Source organism: Lynx canadensis, chromosome A1, assembly GCF_007474595.2.
Source record: "Lynx canadensis isolate LIC74 chromosome A1, mLynCan4.pri.v2, whole genome shotgun sequence".
Classification (NCBI taxonomy): domain Eukaryota; kingdom Metazoa; phylum Chordata; class Mammalia; order Carnivora; family Felidae; genus Lynx; species Lynx canadensis.
Window position 1 is genome coordinate 231,344,107 of NC_044303.2, and position 23,682 is coordinate 231,367,788.

The window sequence follows — 23,682 nt, forward strand, 5'->3', positions numbered from 1 at the left end:
AGGCACCCCCAGATGCCTTGAATTTTTTTAAATTTATTTGTCTATTTTTTTTTACATTTATTTATTTTTGAGAGACAGAGAGGGACAGAGCACAAGTCGGGGAGTGGCAGAGAGAGAGAGAGGGAGACACAGAATCCAAAGCAGGCTCCAGGCTCTGAGCCATCAGCAAAGAGCCCGACGCAGGGCTTGAACTCATGAACCGTGAGATCATGACCTGAGCTGAAGTCGGACGCTCAACTGACTGAGCCACCCAGGCGCCCCTAGATGCCTTGAATTTTTCATTGAACATCAGTTTTCCTATCTAGACACTTAGAAACAAAAGCACAAGGATTTCCCTTGAGTCTTAGGAACAGAATATCTACAACTCACTTTCTACTTGGAACCCAGACTTTAACTTATATAAGTTCTCACTGAAAATCAAAGTGTTTTGGGATTTGTTGAAGTTTGCTAAGAAATATAATACTGATCCATCTTTACAGATGTTATCAACTCCATCTGCTTATAACATTCAGTCCAGGATTGCATACCTGGACCTCATTAGCTCAGACCCCAGAAGAGAGGTTGTATTTTAATGTTATTGTCCTTACTCTTATTAGTAAGAGTTTATGTAACAAATTTACTTAAAAACATGTCAGCAAATCCTACCACCTTGGTCTTTAATTATGTCATGTGCCCTTGGTGGTGTCATTTGTTCTTAAATCTGTTGGTTATGGGGAAAAACAGATGGTTGTTGAGTAGGACATGAATCCCTACTGTGGAGTGGGAGCATTAATCTGACAGCAGTGACATGATGAATTGGAATAAGTAGCCTAGTTTGGGATAAACAGAGGTGGTGAGAACGGTTAGCTTATTGTGATATTTCAAGCTACAAATAATGCATCAGAATCATGACCACAGAGTCCAGTTAAGATTACACGAATCCTGAGTCCCCATTGTTGCAAGCTGAGGTAAGGAAACTGGGCTTTCCCAGTAGTGTGGTTGGAGAAGAGGGTGGAGATTACTAGATAGATCAGTAGGAACTCATTCCTCGAGTGAGTTTATCCTACTCTTCAACCCTATCCGTGTTACTACCCTCAACCAACAAATGCAATATACTTACTGAAGTAGATGGATAGAACTTTATGCTCTCAGACTCCACCAACAGAGAATAGAGTTTGCCCTTGAAACTGTATAAATGGTCATATCCATTGTCAACAACGTATATGTCTGTTGGCAACAGGTTTCAAAGCCTTTGTACACAATCTCTTTATAATTGTTGAAGCTTGCCCCTACCAAGAGACAAGATAAAGGTGGGAAACAGCAAAGGCAAATGTCACCTGGATTTTAAAAGGAAAGGTGAGTCTTAGGAAACAAAAGAATTAAAAGATGCCGTTAAAAGTGAACTGTAGGTGTCGGCAGATGAAGAGTCACAAAAGAATGAAAATTAGCAATAGGAAAAAGAAATAGTGATTGTGGGCATCAATACTGGTGCTGATAGCTTCTCAATTCTTCCGGGTCTTCACAAGTTTGCAGCTTTTAGTAGCTTTATTTATGTGTTTATTCCCATGCATGACCCAATTGGGAAATAAAATAACAAAAAAAATATGAACTGGCATTTCAGAAAACCACATGCAAGCAGCTAATACGCTCGTAAAAAGAAGTTTAATTAAAAGGAATGCCGATGGGAAGGAGGCACCATGTTTGGCATTAAATCTCCAAAGATGAAAATGGTTGCTGGCGTGCAGCGTTAGCGAGGGACCACCGAACAGTCCTGTCGGTGAAAGTGTCATGAGTACGGTCTTTCCAGAGAACATTTTGACAATATGCCTCAGTATTAAAACGTGCAGACTCTTTACCCAGCAATTCAAGTTTTAGGAATATATCCCGAGAAACTATTTTAAAAAGACCTTCAGAGCAAACGAATTAATATAGGGAAAGCATTTAAAACACTCTCTGGCATCCAGTAAGAGCTAATGTCAGCAAAACAAATTAGAAACAATGCCTGTCCATGCACATTTGGATAAAGAGTCCATCAAATAGAACACTACCACACATTAAAAATTACGGTGTGGCTAGATATTTGTTGATATCAAAATATATCCATGGCATGTGTTGAGGTGCAAAAAGCAAATTAAACAGCATGTGTGCTGTGGTTCTGTTTCTGCAGAGTAACACACATGGGTGTACGATCAGCATAGAAAGGTGTACAAAAGTGTACTCTTTGGGTGGATTTCTTTTCTTCCTTTAAAAAAAAAATTTTGTCCTTTTTAAATAGATTGAAGATTTTAGGGTTATCGTGTTAATTTTATAATCAAGAAAATAATGCTCTTAGTATCTTAGATTTTTTTAAAGTTTATTTATTTGTTTTAAGAGAGAGAGAGATTGAAAGAGCACAAGCAAGGAAGGGACAGAGGGAAGGAGAGACAGGATCCCAAGTAGGCTCCTCTCCTTCCATTCAGAGCCCAATACGGGGCTCAGACCCCCAGTATCTTATTAAAAAATTCTTAAGTATATGCCAGAACATGCACTTTTGGAGAACTTAAAATTTTATTTTAAAAAAATAACTGTAATATAAAAGGGAGTTTATCTTATATTCTGTATCCATACAGAGAAATTGTTAATGTCAAAAAATGGACGCATTGTAAAATTTGGTTGGAAATAGAGGCGCCTGAGTGGCTCAGTCAGTTAAGCGTCCAACTCTTGGTTTCGGCTCAGGTCATGGCTCACGGTTTGTGAGATCGAGCCCCGCGGTGACAGTGCGGAGCCTGCTTCAGATTCTCTCTCTTCTTCTCTCTCTGTACCTGCCCTGCTTACACTCTCTATCTCTCCCTCTCAAAATAAATAAAAATTTTTTTTAAAAAAGTTGGTTTGAAATAAAACATAGAAATTCCACACGTTTGCATAATGACTCCGTAAGAGTCGCCTTCAATTCTCAGGAAACGATGTAGTTTTTATACTCACCTAAGGGTTAGTCAACAGATAAATGCATTACATGTGTTCCACATATTCAACAATACCTCTAAAAGTCATTTTATCAATTTTGTAATTTTACCTGAAGGAGCAATGCCGAATGTCACATGGCATTTAAATAAGCAAGATTGTCGCTTTTCCTAAATTGTTTTCTGAAAATCCCATTACGCTTTACATTGCAGTCATAATAGGGGCTCTGCCATTATGCAAGCTTTGCCACGCTCTGCTTATGTTGCTACTGCTTTGATTCGGGAAATACCTAAAATAAGTGATTTTATCCCCTCCTGTCGTTTGTTCTGCTTATAGTCACTGAATACATGCTGTCATGATCAGCTGGCCAGCTCGTTTTCATTTGTCCTCAATCAACCCATTGGTGGGCCTAAAACAGATGCCTTTAAATGAGAAAGGCTGTGAGGCATTTCAGGAACGCGCGTAAGAAAAGGAGAACTTGACCTTTCAGATCACCTGTGATATAAAAAAATAATAATAATAAATATACTTCAACTAACAGGAAAGTGTCCGCTCGTAGACTCAAAAGGAGCAATGTTTCCCCAAGGTTAACAGTGTGTGTGGCTAAATTTTTTATGGCGCTCTTCTCCTTTGTGACAACCAGCCTTCACCACCAGACCTCAAATGTAGGTATGCTTAGGATCATTACCTTGAACTCTGTTTCTGTGACCACATCCCATCCGGCAGCTCCAAACACCATCCAGATGCAGAGGGCTTTAAATTTCTATCTCCCCACAGTGCTCCAGATGCTGGCATCCAGCTGCCTCTGGACATCGCCCCTGGCTGTCTAACTGGCATCTCAAAGTCAACGCATCCCAAACAGCAATCCCCAAGTTCTCTCCCGACCTCTTGTTCCTCCAGGCCTCCTCGCCTCTGTTGTTCAACTTCTCATTTCCCCCCAACCCCTCCATCCAGCCCACCCGCCGGGCCAGACGTTCTATGTCACGCATGACGACTTCCATCGCTGTGGACCTGATCGTCTCTCCCCTGGAATTCTCAAGTGGCCTCCTCACCGGTCAGCTCACTTCTTCCCTCATTTCAGCCTGTTCTCTGCCAAAAAGCCTCCGGAATGGTGTCTTTAAAGACCAGTTGCCCTTTTTGGGGTGACGGAAATATTTTGGAGCTAAAGGAGATGATTGCACATTCTAGCGAATGTACTCATTGCCACTGATTTGTACACTTTAAAACGCTTTATTGTATGTTATTAGAAAAAGATTTCCTTAAAGCTACCCTTGTAGCTGGGTGACTAGTTGGGAATGCGTCTTATATTTGGCTTTCAGTGCTGTGGATGCCCCAGGAAGGAATGAAACATAATAAAACATATTATGACAGTTACATGCTCACTGTCACCCCACTGCACTTACGGGTAAAACAGAAATGTCTGACTATGGCGTCCGAGGCCCTTTTTAGTCTGTGTTCCCTGCTTACCCACTTCAATCAAGGATCTGGCCAGACACGTAAGGCACCCTCAGCTAGGATTCTGGAGAGAATTTAGTGAAGGGCCTCTTTTCCAAGGTATGGGCAGAGCAAAGGGACTGATCCAGGGGTGGTCAGGTGGCTGCTGACTGTCACCCGTGGAAGCAGTGAGAGAAAACAGTATTCCAGAGATCAGGAGCTGTGGGGATGGGCTGGTCTGGCCACATAGTGTCTTGGCCCTGTGGGCAGAGCTGAGGACGGGGAGCGTGTGTAGCAGAAAGAGCTCAGCACTCTCTCTCCTCATGCTCTCTCACCAGTTCTGCCATTGCCTGAACCCAGCTGCCCGCGGGAGGGCCTGGGTGCCTGGGAGATTCAGCCCAAGGGCACGATTGGGTTTTGGGGGTTTTGTTTTATCTTTTAATGTTTATTTATTTTAGAGAGAGACAATGCGTGAGCAGGGGAGGGGCAGAGAGAGAGAGGGAGATGCAGATCCGAAGCAGGCTCCAGGCTCTGAGCTGTCAGCACAGAGCCTGACACGGGGCTTGAACTGACGAACTGTGAGATCATGACCTGAGCCGAAGTCGGACACTTCACCGACCTAGCCACCCAGAAGCCCGATGTTTTGTTTTGTTTTGTTTTGTTTTGTTTTGTTTTAGAGCAATGTGAGTTGGTAGGAACCTGGAAGAATCAAATGCCTTGAATTCATAATTGAACATCAGTTTTCTTAAGACAGTAACACAACAGCACTCAAGGTTCCCTTGAGTCTAAAGCATAGAGTATCTACAACCCACCCTCGAAGTCTTAACTTCAACCTTGCTGAAAATCCAGCTAAACACAGAGGGAGCACGTGGATGGCCCATTTCACCGCCCCACACACTATCTGGCCATGCAGACCCTCTTTGTATTCCCTGAGTAGAATGTTCTCTCTGCCTGACTTGACTTTTACGAGAGCTTTTGCCGTCCTGGTCTCAGCAGCCCCATGAAACGCCTTGAGGCCTGAAATCCCTGCTGCCCCATTTCCCTCACTGTCTCCCAGCTCTGCAGGGGAGCCACACCCACATTGCCCAGTGTTTGTGGAACTGAATTCGGGGGTGGCTTACTCACTCGAAGGCTTGAGTTGTTCTGCTAGACAAAGAATGTTCTGTTGACTGAGTGGATGAATAATCAAATAAATGAACAAATAAAAGGATTGAGTGAAGCAGATGGGTCTTGATGACATGAAAGTACAAAGATCTCAAATGTGGAAGCTCACTAATCACTTTCCTTTTGTCAAAACAGGTAGTTTTTCTGTGTTCTTCAGAAAGAAGTCACAGCGGAAGCTGACAGTGATGAACTCAGTTAAATTCTCCATAGCTTAGATGTAATAACTTCCACTGGCTTGCTAGTCTTCCAAAAACAAACAAACAAACAAACAAACAAACAAACAAAGCTGGTGGCAGGACCCACTGAGACCACTTTAAAAAAAAAATTTTTTTTTTAAGTTTATTTATTTATTTTGAGAGAGAGCACAGGGGAGGGGCAGAGAGAGAGAGAATCCCAAGCAGGCTCCGCACTGTCAGCACAGAGCCCGAGGCAGGGGTCGAACTCACGAACCGTGAGATCGTGGCCTGAGCCGAAACCAAGAGTCGGATTCTTAACCGATTGAGCCACCCAAGCGCCCCTCACTAAGATCACTTCTATCAGAATCTCCAGAGATGGAGCCTGCACATAAGCATTTTTCTTAATTTCCCCATGGTGGATAGAAAAACTGCCATTTTGGTAGTTAGACTATGATTGTCCTAATGTCATTCCCTTTGGATTGTTGAGAAATGTATTTTTTTATTCAAATAAGTTTTGAACGGGCGTCTACACAACTGATCTCATGGACATTAAGACTGTCTTCATATCTGCAAGCTTTTGCTTTTTCTGGATACCTGGATGCCTCACTCCCACTCCTTGGCTAATTGTTCTTATCCCTCAAGGGCCAACCAAAGATCCTCTTCTCTCCCAGATAGCCTTCTGTGATCTCTCCTTTGGTGATCTTTTATTCCCTGAATTCTCATGGCACAGCATCTCTGGTAGTTGGTGGATTTTATCATCTACAGCCCAATCATTTTCTCTCCCCAGGTAAACCCTGCCTCATTCACAGTATGTTACCCAGGGTTCTTATCAGTCCTTTGTTTTCTGGGGCATTCGTAAAATATCTGCTGAAAAATTAAAAGCATAGAAATGGCACAAGGAAATGGAAGTTTCCCCAAATCTCTGATTTGGGTAGTAGATTAGCTTGGAGAATATGAGGGGGAAGGAAGTATGTTTGGAGAAAAATACACAGCAACAAAGTTCAAATTTGGAGTCATAGAAATGAAACTCAGAAATACAAATTTGAGAATGATCAGAGATCATAGTTGAGTCTTAATGTTCTTATCCACTGTCGTCATTTTTTCCATAAAAAATAACCTCTGAATGGAGTGTCTCTAAAAAGCAAGATAATTTGGACTATGGGAGCCTATATTTATATCCCAGCTCTTGTTTGTTACCTGTCCTTGGGAGATTTTTGTAACCTCTTAAATCTTTAGTTATGAATCTGTAAAATGAAGTCAATAGCAGTACCTCTCTCTCAGGGTTGGGATAAAGAATTAATAAAACAGTGCATGTGACATGGTAATGATTCAATAAATGAGGGCTTGTGTTTACCGTCGGTATCATCACGATGGAGCGGCAATATGAAACAATTTTGATTTAATGGAAAATAAGACCCAGTTTTAATATTAGTGTGATGGATAGGGACAGGATTTGTTTTAAAATTACCCTTCATCTCAATCTGGTTTTTGTTCAGTGTTTTCTCCATGGAAGACCGTAGCTGCATGTTTTCATAGAGGTCAACAGAATTAAGGTTTGCAAGAAAAGTATATTTGTAAAAGTTGTTTCAAAATGGAATACTCTTCATTCTATGAACTCAAATGACTTCTTGAAATTTCTCAAGTTACATGACCTGAGGCTAAAACGAAACTGGGCAAAGATGAAAAGCAGAACATTCTCTTGTGTTCATGTGTATTCCGCTTCAAAGAACTGCAAGCCATATCACCTCTCTCCAATTTCAAGTAGCAGATGTACGTGCCTGACAATTGTCTGATTGTTCATAATGCATCATGGTCAGACTACTGACCTTCATTTTTACTTACATGTACAGTGCCATTCACTGGGTCTCAGTCTCATCATCTGTAAAATGGAATTTGTTGAAGGTTTACATGAGTTAATACATGCAAGATGATAGCAAAACTCCTAGTGTATGACAATAATGCAAAAATATTAGGTATATTTGGCTAGTTTTCTTTTTTTCAGTGTGATCTTATTTTGAATGCCTAGCTTAGTCACGATCTGAAAATGTGAGACCCTTGTACTTGAACATCATCATGACTCAACAATGTCATTCATTCCATGTTCTTTCATTCAGTAGGCACCTATCGATAGCCCACTGGAAACTAAACTCTTTTTAATGCTGATTATGTGAGAGCTGAACTAAACTTTCAGTCCGATTCCCAACTTCCACTCTTTGTTCACTCCACCACCATGTGGTCATCAAGGCAGCTTTTTTGTGTGAGAACCCTAGGAACCAAGGTTGCACTTTAAGATGGCCCCGGTATAGAAGAGTGTCCCCAGCTGTCTTATTTCCAGGGATTCTTAGCCAAGGATGCTCCCACAAACTCAGTTTGAGTCCTTATGTTGATTCTTGGCAGGAGTAAGGAGGATGTGCTACCTGTAATATTAAAAAGAAATCCTCAAGGAGCTAGCCATCCCTATCTTTGTGCAAGGCTATATAATTTCACCTTTGCCTACTCACTCTAAGCCTAGAGAGTTTGGAATGGCAGCCTCGGGCCCTACCAAGAAGTGTATGGGGCTTTGTCACTTCTGGGTTATGGTACCTAATAGAAATGCAAACAGCTTAACACCCGTTGTCATCCACACAGATAAAGTCATGATGTTATGGTTAGTGAATGCCCTGCGGTTCCAAGAATTTTCCAGACTCTGTGTTTACCAAAGATGAAATTAGCTATCTACTCATTTTCAGTAATTCACATGGTTTGCCAACTGTCGGCTCCTCTACCAGAAAAACCTGTAGACTAAGCAAAGCTAAGTTTACTAGATTTACTATGGTAAGGGAGAACACGACCTTGCAGAAGTCAGAAGGGAAATTGGGCCTGGTATTTATAAGGCCTTAGATCCTTGGCTGAGTTTGTTTAAGGTGGGTGTTCCAAGATGCAAAACAACTGGCATTGGGCAGAGTTTATAATGTAATAGCTCTGGACTGGTGGTACATAGAGGCAAGGGTCATGAAATGAGTTTTGATAAGCAAACTATTACTTTTGATAAGCAAGCTGCTCAGCTCACAGTCTGAACTTCCAGAGGCAGGTATTTTCTGAAGCAAGCAGTTGGATTAGTCTGTCCCCACATCATTTAACCCAGGGCCAGAAATTATGATGATACCACTTCCCACCTAAAAAATCATTATATGATGGGGCTGAATGTCTTCAAATCTCTCTCTCATTCTCCCTTCCTCTCTCAGTCTCTTCTTCTGCCTCTCCGTGCCCCCTCTTTTTCTCCGTTCTTTCCTCCCTTCCTCAATAATTTATGAAAGAGGCAAACTTAAGTTACTTCATGTAATGCATGTAATTTGGGGTACAAAAAGCTACCAAGAAACACAACCAAAGGATAAGAAATCATCTTTATTACTACACAGAAGAATATGACAGTTGTTAGATGAAATGACATAATCTTAACTACAGTCACTTTTAGGAAAAGAGGCCCAGGGCCAGTTTCCAGAGATTATAAAACAGCTTGTGTGCTTTTTTTTTTCAAGGTCTGACTTCTCCAAGGTCATTGAGGAAGGCTATAGTTTCAAGCAAGCCCAATTTTATATTCCTAACTCTTGATCTCTCGGGAATTGAAAAATAAAGTATTCTATGGCTCATTTACAAAATGCTGTGCTCAAACATGAACCCATGACTTTCACAGATGGTTACTATCAGACATTGACATCATATAGGGGAGGAAAAAATATTTTTCCTCTACCCACCTTAGGCTCTCCAGCTGGGGTCTTGTAACTGAGATAGGCAAAAGACAAATTAATGAGAGAAAAACAGAAGTTTATTAACTTGCATATGGCACATACACGTGGGAGCAGCCAGTGATGGGTAGCTCAAAGAGGTGGTTAGAACTTATGCTTAAATATCATCTTAGGCTAAACAAAGGAAAAGGGATTGGGGGCTTCTGGGAGGGGGAGACAAGTAGTTATGGGAAGGTGACTAAGAAAAGTACAGTTAAATAGGGTTCCATGCTAAGGTTTGTTTTCCATATTTAAGTTGATGCTGTAAGAGTTGCTAAGGGTCATCCTCCTCTTCCTGGTACAGAAGAGGGAGACATCTTGACAAATGGAAATTTCCTTTATAAATGTAAATTTCCATTACAAAATGACAAGCTGTGCTGACTAGAGAACCTTTTCCACCTCTGTTGGTGCCCAGTGGCCTTTTTCCCAAAATGACCCATATGCCAAAGGGACATGGTTGGGGATGGCATGTTTTGGTTTCGTTCACATCCAGATTATTTTCGACTAAAATTTACTTCAAAAAAAATACCCTGGGAAGAGCTTCTTACTTCTTAGATAGGAGCTGCACTGCTTGGCCCCAGTTGGAGATAAGCCTCGTTTCTGATGACTGGAATCTAGCTTGTTATTCCCTTACTGTAAGCATTTAATGTAATTCGAAAAATTGCAGATCTACAGAATCCAACTGGAAATGGAATGAGATATCATAGACACACCTGAGTTTTGATTCTTCCTTTCAAAAAAGGTCATCCTCTTTTGTCTGTGAAATTACCTCTTTTTCAATTAAATTAGTCCCAGCTTTGAAAACAGGGAGGATCATTCCTTAAATTACTAATGAAAACTTTAAGCGAGTTTGGGCCTCTTGTTTAAACTAATCTATACCAGCTTGTTCTACACGTGTTAGGTGCACTGCTGGTACTAAAATTTGAATATCAGAGTGTTCCTGGGATCAGTTTTGGCTTTGAAACAAGACAGCACCTCAACATGGATGGCTGTATCAATAACAGAGCTGTTGCAGAACTTCAGGAGTTAAGACGTCTCAAGGGGGAGCCCTCATAGATTTAATCAGCTTAAACCAGAATTTGCCTCATTTGTGAAAGCGAAGATCTGATTTTCTTGCTAATATGAAAACCATCTCACTCCTCTGGAGTTAACCAAATTTTGTACCTATTTTGAAAATAAGCAAGAATAATTCTGCTTGACTCTCAGCATGTAATGTGTATGTGATGCTTTCAAAAAAGAATTCCATGTCTGGGCTAGAAGCTGTCAGTGGCATTAGTAGGGTGACAGTTTTTGGTTATTGAGGCTGACAGTACAGTTCTTCTGCCTGCTCTCCCCACACATTTATCAGCCCCCGCAGCCCTCTCTCTCGTCGTCACCACCTCGGTGAGACTCTTAACTCAGAATGATTGGGTGAGTCCAATTCTAAAAGGATTAACCTTCACCTAAGCCCCGGTGGTCACTGCAGTTTCCTCTCCTGAAATATTAAAGAAGAGAACTCAGAGATCGTTTGTTCTGGTCAGCCCTCCCCTGGGATTCCTGGAAGCTTGAGGAGTTTTGGCCTAAGGAACTACCCTTTTTTCAATATTTTAAAATTATTTTAAAGTAGTTATTTGTTATAAATTGGGTGGTGGGAATCACTTATCATCAAAAAATGGATTGCTCTTAAGGGAAGGTTTATAAAAGAAAGATAAAGATTCAGATCTTAACAGAGAATTTTTATATCCCAGAAATACTGATATTCCATTGATAAAATTCATTAAGACTCTGTCACTATATCCAGCATCCAATCTGACTTTTCTGAAAAAAGAATATATACAATTACTTTTAAAATTTCCTATGACGGAGGGGTGCCTGGGTGGCTCAGTTGGTTGAGTGTCCGACTTCGGCTCAGGTCATGATCTCGTGGTTCATGGGTTCGCGCCCCATGTCAGGCTCGCTGCTGTCTGTGTGGAGCCTGCTTCAGATCCTCTGTCCACCTCTCTCTGCCCCTGTCCCACTCGTGCTTGCTCGCTCTGTCTCAAAACTAAATTTTAAAAATGATTTAAAAAATGATAAAATAAAGTAAAATTTCCTGTGATGCATAACACTACATGTTAAAGTTAAATTCTTCTATTTCACACTCTTATAACCATCTGTGTTACATGTGTTTTAAAACACTCTTCTGCATGCACTACAGAATGACTGTCGCATCCATTTCCTGTAATTATTCTTCTCAAAGTAACATTCACATCGCGTATTTAAAAAAATTTTTTTATTGTTTTCGAGATACAGTTGACATAAAGCATTGTGGAAGTTTACGGTCTACAAGGTGTTGATTTGACACATTTATATATCACAGTACGTTACTACCTTGGTATTAGCTAACACATCTATCATGTCATATAATTATCATTTCTTTTTGTGGTGGGAACAGTTAAAATCTAGTCTCTTAGCAGTTGTAAATTGCATGATACAGTATTGTTGTTCATGACCACCAAGCTGTGCGTCAGATCTCCAGAACTTATTTATCTACTAGTTGCGTTTCTGTACCCTTAAACAACACCCCCCTAATTCTCCCACCTCCCAAACCCTGGTGATTACCATTCTGCTCTCTGTTTTTATTAGTTTGGCTTTTTAGATTCCACCTGTAAGTGATATCATACAGTATTTGTCTTTCTCTGGCTCATCTCACTTGGCATAATGTCCTCAAAGTCCATCCATGTTATTGCAAATGGCGGGATTTCCTCTTTCTTGTGGCCAAGTAATATTCTAAGAATATATATACCACATCTTCTTTATCCATTCATCCACTGAAAGATGGTTAAGTTGTTTCTAGATCTTGACTATTGTGAATAATGCTGCAATAAACACCAAATACAGATATCTTTTCTGTAACCTATTTTCATTTCTTTCAGATATGTACCCAGAATTGGAATGCTAAATACTACGGTATTTCTATTTTTAATTTTTTGAGGTCCCTCCATACTGTCTTTCATAACAACTGTACCAATTTACATTCCCCCAGTGGTTCCTAAGGGTTTCCTTTTCTCCACATCTTTACCAACACTTACCTCTTGTCTTTTTGATAATATCCATTCTAACAGATGTGAAGTGATATCTCAGCGGTAGTTTTGATTTGATTAGTGATGTTGAGTATCTTTTCATGTACCTGCTGGCCATTTGGGTGTCTTTTTTAGAAAAATATCTGTTCTGTTCCTCTGCCAATATTTATTCAAATTGTTTATTTATTTTTTGCTACTGAGTTGTATGAGTTCCTTACATACTTTGGATATAACCCCTGGTTCGATATATGGTTTGCAAATATTTTCACCCATTCCTAGGTAGCCTTTATTTTTTCTTTCTTTTCTTTTCTTTTCTTTTCTTTTTTTTTTTTTTTTTTTTTTTTTTTTTTGCTGTGCAGAAGCTTTTTAGTTTGATGTAGTCCCATGAGTTGCTTTTTACTTTCAACTACCCATTATTGTCGCAACATTTTGGTAGACTTTATCTTTGAGGTCAGTGCTTTTATTTTTAAAAGCATTAAATGAGGCTGTGTGCAAATCTTGTTGAAGCTATGCCGCATACCATCTGGAAGAACTTTCAACACAATCCTAATTCACAACCACACCTTGAAGGTCATGACTTCTCAGGGACAGTTGAGAGTTTCTGTATCACGCACCCAAATACTCAGATACATGCACACACACACGTAACACAGATGCACAGGCCCTCATGCACACACACACACACATGTGCACACAGCATAAATCGAGTACAGCGTGTCATGGGCCTCCAGATTTTGATCAGTCACCTTCCACCCACCCATGACTCACAGTGTGAATGGTGTGGATGGAGAAAGTAGATAAACTCATTTGCTCCCATTCTTTTCTCTTCTCTCCCTTCCCCAGATGTACACATTTTCACTCACAGAATAAGATGAGTAATAGATTCATTTAAAAGTAAATCTTCATATATATTAAGTTAATTTTTGATTAGCTGGTGAATTTAAAATAAATTTTGAAGCGTTTATTTAAAATGAATTCAGTGTAACTTTTCTTTGGTTTGAGCCTCACTGATGCTCAGAGATTATGTTTTAGGTCTAAAGATTAAAAGCAAATGAGGGGGTCATAGGAAAGGCCTGCACAGACAGAGGCAATGTTTGATTTTATTATGATTTAAGACTTAAGGTTATTAAAATGTATTTTTTGTCAATCTGAGTTTCTTTTTCTAAGATATCCCTTACCTCTTTTAGGGAAAAAAAAACCACACAATTACCCTCTATTAAAATAAAGGATCCAATGAAAGTAATTAAGATTTTATTAAAGAAATTTTAATAAACCAATTACTGCTTATGAATATGGATAATCTCAGGGAAAAGAGCCACCCTGTGCCTGAAATAAAAATAAGCTATATTTTAAATATATTTAGTATACATAATTAGTTATTTAAATGTCTTCTCAACTAAACCTACTGTCAAAATTATATTTGGAACAGCAATAATTTTACACTTAAAGGAAAGCTTTTGAATCCATATAATTAAAGGAAAGATGCTACAAAAATTTTATTAGAGATTTTAACCTCAAAGAAATTAGCATATTTTCAACAGGTAAATTGAAATTTGCTAGTGACCATCAACCAAAATACTAAAACATTTTTATGTTACTTTCAGATACGAATAAATGAGGTAGCTTGTATGGATACCAAATATCACTGTGAATTCAGTTTATTCCACAGGTTTTTTTCACAAATTGAAATTTTAGTACTTCCTTAGCTAATTTAGAATTATCAAGGAGTTAATACAAGATAATTACTCAGATACAACATTGGAGATGAGCCTTCTAATGCTAAATTGACTAATGTCTTTGAGCGGCATAAATTGTTCTCTACTAGCTAAAAGTGGAATTTCTGTAGAGTTATATTATCTGTATTTCTGTGGAGGTTATAGTGTTGTTGAAATAACATTTTGTATTCTCACTTGGACTTATTACTTATAATATCTGCTATTTTGTTTTTTTACATCATGGCTTCATTTGCCTGGAGCACGTGTCATCTTACAAAGGTCTGTCATCCAGCTATTAATTCTTGTATTTATTCAGCACCTGAATAGTGAGCACCTAATATGTGTCAAAGCATATTCTGTGTATTGTATGTGTTCTGTATGCTATGAACACTCAGGCCCCCTGGTTTCATGTCGTGTCTGGGACCTTGCTGGGGAGGAACAGTGAGGAAATGGCAGAAGTTCAAATAATGGGAAATAGGAGTTAGTGATGAGGTCTCTGCTAAAAATTAAAATACTCTCATAGCAGGTGTCTGGGAAGCTAGTTTAGAGTGATCCAGAAAACTTTCGCTGAGTTTTTGCACCTTTAAGGTACCACGTGAGCAGAAAGAAAGGTCAGCCTTGGAAAGCTCTAGAGAAGAATATTCCAGGCTAAGAGAGCCATAGGTCTAAGAGATCGGAATTTCAAAGGAGCTTGTGTGTTCAAGGAGAAGAAATATGGCCATGATGCCCACAGCAAAATGACTACAGTTACAGCAATGGAAGGGCCCTGAGGGCAGGGACGTTTGTTTTCTTCAGTAATGTATCCACAGTATCCCACACGGAACCTGGCACCTAGGTCCTTAATGTGCATGGAGTGAATAAGTGAATGAATGATTCAAGATGAATTTAGAGATTTAGGGAAATGCCTGATCATGAAGCTGTAATAAGAGGTTTAACTTTGTTTTAAGCATAGCAATATTTTAAGGGGATGTGTAGGGGTGCCTGAGTGGCTCAGTCGGTTAAGCGTCCGACTTCAGCTCAGGTCACGATCTCACAGTCTGTGAGTTCGAGCCCCACGTCGGGCTCTGTGCTGACAGCTCAGAGCCTGGAGGCTGCTTCAGATTCTGCGTCTCCCTCTCTCTCTGCCCCTTCCCTGCTGATGCTCTGTCTCTCTCTGTCTCAAAAATAAATAAAAACATTAAAAAAAATTTGTAAAAAAGGGGGATGTGTAGTAGATTGAATGTTGGCCCTCCAAAGAAGTCCATATCCTAAATCTTAGAGCCTGTGAATGTTATCTTAGGTAGTAAAGGGGCTTTACAGATGGGATTAAGTTAAAGATCTTGAGATGGGGAGATTATCCCTGGATTACCCAGGTGGGCTCAGGGAGATCACAAGTATCATTATAACAGGGAGGCAGGGAGGTTCAGAATCCCAGAAGGGGATGTGATAATGGATGCTGAGGACAGAGTGATGCAAGCCTCAGGCCAAGGAGCACAGGCAGCCTTTAGAAGTTTAAAAAGACAAGGGAATTCTCCCTTAGAACCTCCAGGAGGAGCGTCACCCTGCTCATGCATTTTATTTAGCCTTCAGATCTGCAGAATTGTAAGATAATAAATACGCATCATTTTGAGCACCATGTCTGTGGTAACTTGTTACAGCATGAATGGGAAGCTAAGACACTATTATTCCAAATTAAAGGAAATGGTCATTTAATAAGTTGTAAACATGAAGATGGTTACATTCTTAAAAGTCAATCACTTATCACGCTCACTTCGGCAGCATGTGAACTAAAAAAAAAAAAAAAATCAGCGTTTGTAATCTAAATTAAAATGCACTTTGCATTTAGTTGCAGTATTTAGGTGGATCCTCCTTCCTGTATCTTCTGTTCTCTCACAGCAGATGAAGAGGGTAAGAGAACCAGGGGCTCTAAGTTACGAGAGGGGTAGCCAGGAAAAAAGTGTGGTAGAAGGGAAAAAACAGCCCAGAGACAGAGACAAAGGAGGGGGAAGAGAAGGGATCCCATGCAGCGTCTGAGTGTCAGGACTCCAGGGGTGGCAAATCTGGGTGGTTCTGGCTCAGGGTCCCACGTGAGACTGTGTCATCTGAAGCCTTACCTGGACCCGGAGGTTCCGCGCCCGAGGCAGTCTCCACGTGGCTGTTGGCTGGAGACCTTGGTTCTTTGCCCCGTAGGCCTCTTCAGAGCAGCACTGGAAGATCTTCCCGGCGGGACAGCTGGCTTCCCCTCCAACCAGCAGAAGCCGAGACAGAACTTGGAGGGAGCGGCGGTACCTTTTCTGTGACTGAGTCTCCAAAGCCACCTCCACCATATTACGTCAGTTAGGGCAAGTCTCTAAGTCCAGTGCTCACTCCCAGCGAGAAGGATTGGGCTCCGGGATTAGAAGGGGATGTCAAAAAAGAGAATAACAAAAATGTGAAGCCAGCACAGAGGGAAGAGGACGGAGTGAAGAGAAATTTAAGCAGAACAATGACTTCTCGTTTCTTTATAGAGAATGCCTAGATATGCCCATTTTTCTCAAGTAATCTCTCTCCCGTCTGCCAGGACTATGGATGTGTGTGTGTGTAGAGGTGTGTGTGTGTGTGTATGTGTGAGTGTGTGTGTGTCTGTCTGTAACAAGACAGCTTTAGAGTTCTGGCTGTTTCCCGCTTTTGACTCCTGTCAGACATGTCAACCTTTATCTCAAATAACCCCCAGAGACCTCTGGTTCTACACTCGAGCGGGTCTATACGTCCAGATAATGTAACCAAAACTCTCTGAATTCCCCTCAAAAGAAATTCTGCCACATTACATCCATCTGGCCAAGCCCTCATCGAAACAGAGGAGATAAAAGCTGCCCCCAATCACAGGTCCAGTGCACCCCTCACGGGTCAGGAAGCACTTGGGGGTTGCAGATGGGAATTAGTATAGGAAGTTCAGAGGCGGGATCTAGAGCAATGATAAGCTGTCTGGAACATGAAACACGGATGCAGCCAGTCTGGAAGGTGGGATGAATGGAAACAAGGAAACTTCTGTCCATGCTAAATGCTGAATCAGGTTACACTAATGAATTAATGAGGAAGGTAATGAAGAGAAGAGCCCAATAAAGAGTTATCTTGGACCATCTCCTGTCCCATCATTCACTTCTTGTCAGATATTAGATTAGGCCTTCACACTTCCTTTGATTTTCCCCTCTTTAGACCTTTTTCCTGGTTGTTAGAAAACAGTAAAGATTGTTTTATTTTTGCAGAATGCCTTTAGATTCTTTTAAATTCATTGCATGTAAAAATGCAGAAGACTTTCTTTTACTAATTAGGTTTTAGAGGAAATGTATTTTAGAGCAAAACATACCACCCATAACAGGAAAAAAATAGTTACAAACAGAGAGGGAGGGAGGCAAACCATAAGAGACTCTTAATACAGAGAACAAACCGAGGGTTGATGGGGGGGTGGGGGGAGGGGAAAATTGGGGGGGCATTGAGGAAGGCATTTGTTGAGATGAGCAATGGGTATTGTACGTAAACGATGAATCACGGGAATCTACCCCCCAAACCAAGAGCACACTATATATGCTGTATGTTAGCCAACTTCACAATAAATTATATTTAAAAAAAATACCATCCGTATTTTAAAACATATATGCCTCAATTTTCATGCATTGGTATTTTCAAATCGGGATTTAAGAATGAAAAAAATTATATTTTCTGGCTCTATGTGTGTGCATTGTATCCTTAGAAGAACAGACACAATCCTTGTAATGTGGTATTTTTTTAAGTTTTCTTCAGATACTTGGGTAGATATTAATTTCATTGTAATGTGCTTTTTTAAATCTGAAAACCTAATTGTTTTATGAGAAAAGAAAATTTTCACAAGACTGCAAATGAATGTGTTTTGATTTTCTTTAAAAAAATTTTTTTAATGTTTTATTTATTTTTGAGACAGAGAGAGACAGAGCATGAGCAGGGGAGGGGCAGAGAGTGAGGGAGACATAGAATCCAAAGCAGGCTCCAGGCTCCAAGCTGTCAGCCCAGAGCCCGATGCGGGGCTCGAACTCACGAACCACAAGATCATGACCTGAGCCTAAGCTGGACACTTAACCAACTGAGCCACCCAGGCGCCCCTGTATTTTGATTTTCTAAAATTTGGTAAAATCTCTCTTAATGGACTGAATAAGCAGCTTTATATATTATTTAAAGCAAGATAAATGTACGTGATAATATTGCTAGCATTTCAAACCCGTCCGAATCAGAATGTATTTTTGAGCACCTTCTGTGTACCACTGAGCATTTTTTTGTGTGTACCCAGTCTGCAATTCTAATGGTAATGCAAACATGTGCATAGAAGTTTATAGAAAATGGTCTATATACTAAAGCAGGGTGGGCGAAATCTTTCCATAAAGGGCCACATAATAAATGATTTTGGCTGTAGGGGCCATGCAGTCTGTGTCACAAATATTCAACTCTCCCCTTGTAGGCCACAGACAGTATGTAAATAAACAGGCAGAGCTATGTTCTAATAAAACTTGATTTACCAAAACAAGCCGGCAGGATTTGCCCTTGAGCCAACCCCCTGTGCTAAAGGATTGGTTTATATATACGGGGCGGCAAAAACATTTTGTTTCCTTTGCATTTACTTCAGTAAAATTCCCAGCAAATGTTATTTTGAAAGACAACTGAGAGGATTTGTCTCTGTAGTCACATTTTTGTAGAACTGATTTAAAAGTGTTCCTTCAGGGGCGCCTGGGTGGCGCAGTCGGTTAAGCGTCCGACTTCAGCCAGGTCACGATCTCGCGGTCCGTGAGTTCGAGCCCCGCATCAGGCTCTGGGCTGATGGCTCGGAGCCTGGAGCCTGTTTCCGATGCTGTGTCTCCCTCTCTCTCTGCCCCTCCCTCGTTCATGCTCAGTCTCTCTCTGTCCCAAAAAATAAATAAAAACGTTGGAAAAAATAAAAAATAAAAATAAAATAAAATAAAAAATAAAAGTGTTCCTTCAGTTGTTAACAATCAAACATTGTCAACACTCAGATGACTATTATTAATGCCCTTGGTAAGTTCAACATGTGCCATGAAAAACTAACAAATTTCAGAAGTACCTGTGTTCTGTTTGTTCTATTCATAACACAGTAGATAAAATGCAATCTCATGTTAACATTTATTGAAAGCTTATTAAACAAGTAAGTTGGAAGTTGTGTTTCTAAAAATAAATATTTTATTCTCCATGTCTGCAATGATGATGTATATTTAGATTAGTCTTGAGAAGAAAATACAGTCTTTCATAAAAAATTAGAATATAATTCTGTTTATTTTACCTTCATGTGTTCTGTTTTGAACAACAAAAAAATACTTTAAGAGCATTTTCAGATGTTATAACTTATACGTAATACTTAGGAACATTTCTGAACTTAATCCTATTTTTAAGATTTCCTTTAAAAATATGTAAGGGGCCCCTGGTGGCTCAGTCGGTGAAGCGACCGACTTCAGCTGAGGTCATGATGTTGTAGTTCGTGAGTTCGAGCCCCACGTCAGGCTCTGTGCTACCAGCTCGGAGCCTGGAGCCTGCTTCGGATTCTGTGTCTCCCTCTCTCTCTGCCCCTCCCTTGCTCACACTCTGTCTTTCTCTCTCTCTCCCAGAAATAAACATTAAAAATTGTTAATAAAAATATTTGAAACCCTAAAACATGCCATCTGTCCTAAAACTTTAGCTTTTGCTCTGCCTACGTTACTTTCTGTTCTAGTCTGTCCTCTGCGGACATGCCCTCTGCTTTCTACTGCTCCCTGTTCTCTGCGTCCTCCACAAGCATTGCCTTCTGAGAAAAACTGACAAAGCTGTCACAAGTGACAGTGAATTTAAATTCCTTGTTGAGCATCAGACCTGATGCTGGACTCTCATAAGGTCCTACGTGTTGGTGGCCGTTTCTAAATGGAGGCCGCATCAAACTGTCCATATGTGCATATTGAGGTCTTGGATAAAACAAGGATGTCCTGCTAGTTCATAGCTCAGATAACTTTCACAATTCTTTTGTGTTGGTTAGATTTTTGGATACGTAGGCCCGCTGTATTAAAAGTGAACAGAAGCCTGGTTGGTATCCATAGTTCAGATCAGACCTCACCCTCTTCGAGATGGAACGAAGACAATGGTGTCACAAGTCTTATGCCTGCTTGTCAGATTTTCACAGCAGCCCTTTAATGGGTTCTCAGAGATGTTCTAAAATCAAGGGTGCGCTCTAGGTCATGCGTTCACACTCTCTAAGTCCGCCTTGCCCTTGACTTTAACTTGATTAGGGAAAACGGTTTTGAGATGAGAAAAAAGAGTGGCCATCCAAAAGCTCTGTTTGTGTGTATCTTGCAGGAGTCCTTTGGAACCTCTCGTCTTGTGACGCCCTCAAGATGCCAATCATCCAGGACACCCTGGCAGTGTTGACCAATGCCGTGATTATCCCCCATTCGGGCTGGGAAAATTCACCACTCCAGGATGATCGGAAAATACAGCTGCATTCCTCACAGGTGCTGCGAAATGCGACCGGATGCCTAAGGTGAGTGGCATCCTTGCTGCCTCCCGCTGCTGTCATATGCTTTCTGCTTCTGCAATTTTCATTGCTGCTTTCCTGAGGATCAGAGCATCCCAGAAAGATGAATGTTGACATGGTGAAGAAGGGTAAGAGGCTAGCAAAAATCATTTCTAATGAGGTACTGACGAGGTGTAGGCATCTTCTTCTATAAGTCTTTTATTTAACGTGTTTTCTTGAGTCTTGGGCAAAAAATAAACATTTTCATTCCAACCAAAAGTAATTAGTTTTCTTTGATTAAAAGCAATAGTTCACAGTAGTTTCTTTCCCATGTTATAGTATATCATGCGTATGGAATAACCAGGCAGGCCAGTTGGTGGGGGGAGAGTCTAGGACATATACGTAGGGAGCTAATTAAGTGACATCACTAATTTTGGTTTTCATTTTTAAAAGTTTGTCTGTGTGACTACCGGAGCCCATAATGCTTAGAGATAACTTGTTAATAAAGCCTGTTGTATGAAATGTTTTTTTTTTTTAAATAATGAAAGTAGCAAATACATTCTAGTTCTCTCTCAGTGCCCTTTTACAAAAATCATCCCCCAGAAATCTCTTGAGAAGTCTTAGAATCACCTTAATTTTTGTTTAACTTTTGCTCTTAGAAAAGAAGGTAATAATCAGGATACAGTTTTTCCAAACTCGGGCAAATGTGCCCCCAAGGATGCTGTATTTGGTACCAAAGTTGCAAATCTCTGCCAGATAAACTTAATGATGAGGTGGGAGTACAAGAGCAGCCCACGGTACCCGGTCAAATGATCTATATTTCAGACATAAAATGTACAGGTTTGTTTTAGCTGAGCTGCCTCAAAGCTGTCATCTTGCCTGCAATTGATTGGTTTCCAGGGGCAAAAACTGGTCTCTACTGAGAAGGAACAAAATCACCTTGGTGACATTAATAATAATTATCTCATGCATATGTATAGCAATGCTCTGGGCCTCCAGTCTTGAGAGGGGTGGTGCGTTTGTGTAAATGTGTGTGTGTAGAGGGAGATAAAGTGAGTCTACCTCCATAAATATCGACATACATTCACAGACAGGGATAGGAAATCCTCTAACGATCTCGCTGTTCCTCAAGGTCACGAAATAATGATCTTTTGACATGATTTCTCTGGCTAAGCTTTACCATAAGCCAAATTTACAGTTCTCCAAAACTCCCTGTTGAGACATTCATTTTATAACCTCTTACATTCTGTTATCCTTCAGAAAACTCCTGCCCCACCAGAAGAAATATAACTCCTTCCCAAAGCTAAAGCTGTAAGCCACTTCCAACTTTTTATACCTGATTTTTCTAGTCCAGTTATTTTCAACTATTATGGGTCGTTTTTTCCCTTCTTAGCATCTTTGACTTAAAGAGTGTCATTGTTCCTAATAAGGATCATGGAAGAAGTGCCTCGGAATCAATTGTAGAAGTATGGTCGGTAAAGACTTGGTGAACTCCGTCAGGTAAAACTCTCTCTGAATGATACAGTAACACAACTCTACATTCAAGATGTTAGACTTATGGATGTGGGCCACCTCCATTAAGAGCATACCTTCAGCATCATTTGATCAAAAGTCAGATGAGGAAGCTAGACCATGTGGGTTCATGGGTCTGCTTTGTAAGTCATCTGGCTGAGTTGAGCATCTGGGATGTGACGCAGAGTGAAGATAGGTCAGATCAGGATCAGATCAGAGAAACTATCCATCCCTCTCTGTTCACACATACAGCGGGTTGGCCATGTGCTGCTTACACTGAATATGGCCAGGAGCAGACACATCGTAGGAAGCAAAAAGGGGGACATCTGATTTAGAAAGAATTTCCTGTAGTCAAATTGGGTTTCCTTAGTCAACCAGGTTTAAGGGTTTTCCCACTTTTCTGAGTTTATCATGTAACTGGCAAAGCAAAACCCAACAATGTATGGTAAATACTTAATTTCCCCCTTATTTCATCAAACCCCTGCCTTTCTACAGGAAAATAATAATTTGTCCTCTCTCATTTAAATGTGTTTGTGAATCATTCCACATGGATGAGCAGGTTGAGCTGAGAGAGGAAGAAAATAGCCTTGGGAAGGGGCGAAAATGAATTTACCAAAGACTCGGTGGACAAAGTTCAAGAAATTCCAACTAACATTTGACACGTAACTTACAACCAGTGTTGGCACACCAGAACAGTCACAAATGTTTTTAGCATGATGGAAGGTTCTAGATTTTAATAGTTGAGGTTATATGCATTCTTGATTCTTCCAAGAAAGCCTGGCTTTTTGTTTATGTTAAAGAAATTACTTCGTACGCTATTCCTGCCTTTCAGCAGTGTCAACCGTGAACATTTACTGAGTGTCTGCTGTTTGCCAGAGAGGGATCAGGGAGGCAGAAATAAACAAGGCTCAGCAAAAGCCCCCTGGGAACTGCAGAAACGATTCGAATATACTCCTTAAAATGTATATGAACAACCAGATTGTCTCAGTTTATAAATCATATCTGGACTTGTACCTTTGCAAAGAACATTTTCTTCTATCAAAATATTTAGAAAGAATTTGATGCTTTGGTGCTTCTAAAAGCAAAAACAAGAAAAACTCAGCAATCGTTCTTGTCATTTTCATGGACTAAATTTATATTGCATACAAAAACGATACAGTGAATTTTCACAGCAAAAAAGATATAGGAAGTTTGTGTAACATTTGCATACTTTGGTGTATTAATTTATAGCTTTGGTTTTGAAAGTTGCCTAAGTTGTATAAAAATGCCAAATTTACATGTTAGAATTATTTTGCAATGTGTCATGACCACTGCTATCATATTCCATGAAATCTGGCTAGAACGTTCAGTATATGTTTCAGGAGCTTGTTTAGTTGGTAAGAAAGAGCCAGCTGCATTTGGCCAACAAAATGCACCTGTCCGCACATGGGTGCATAAGGAATTCGATGTAAGTTGGGACTAAGTTGGCATACACCACGT

At 40.3% G+C, this 23,682-nt stretch overlaps 1 protein-coding gene across 1 annotated transcript in view; it reads left to right on the forward strand.

Moving 5' to 3' along the window:
• CTNND2 (catenin delta 2) overlaps positions 1 to 23,682 on the forward strand; it is a 946,486-nt gene that overhangs the window by 747,842 nt on the left and 174,962 nt on the right. The window contains 1 exon segment of the mRNA XM_030332482.1: positions 20,535 to 20,718. Coding sequence (XP_030188342.1) covers positions 20,535 to 20,718 — 184 coding nt within the window.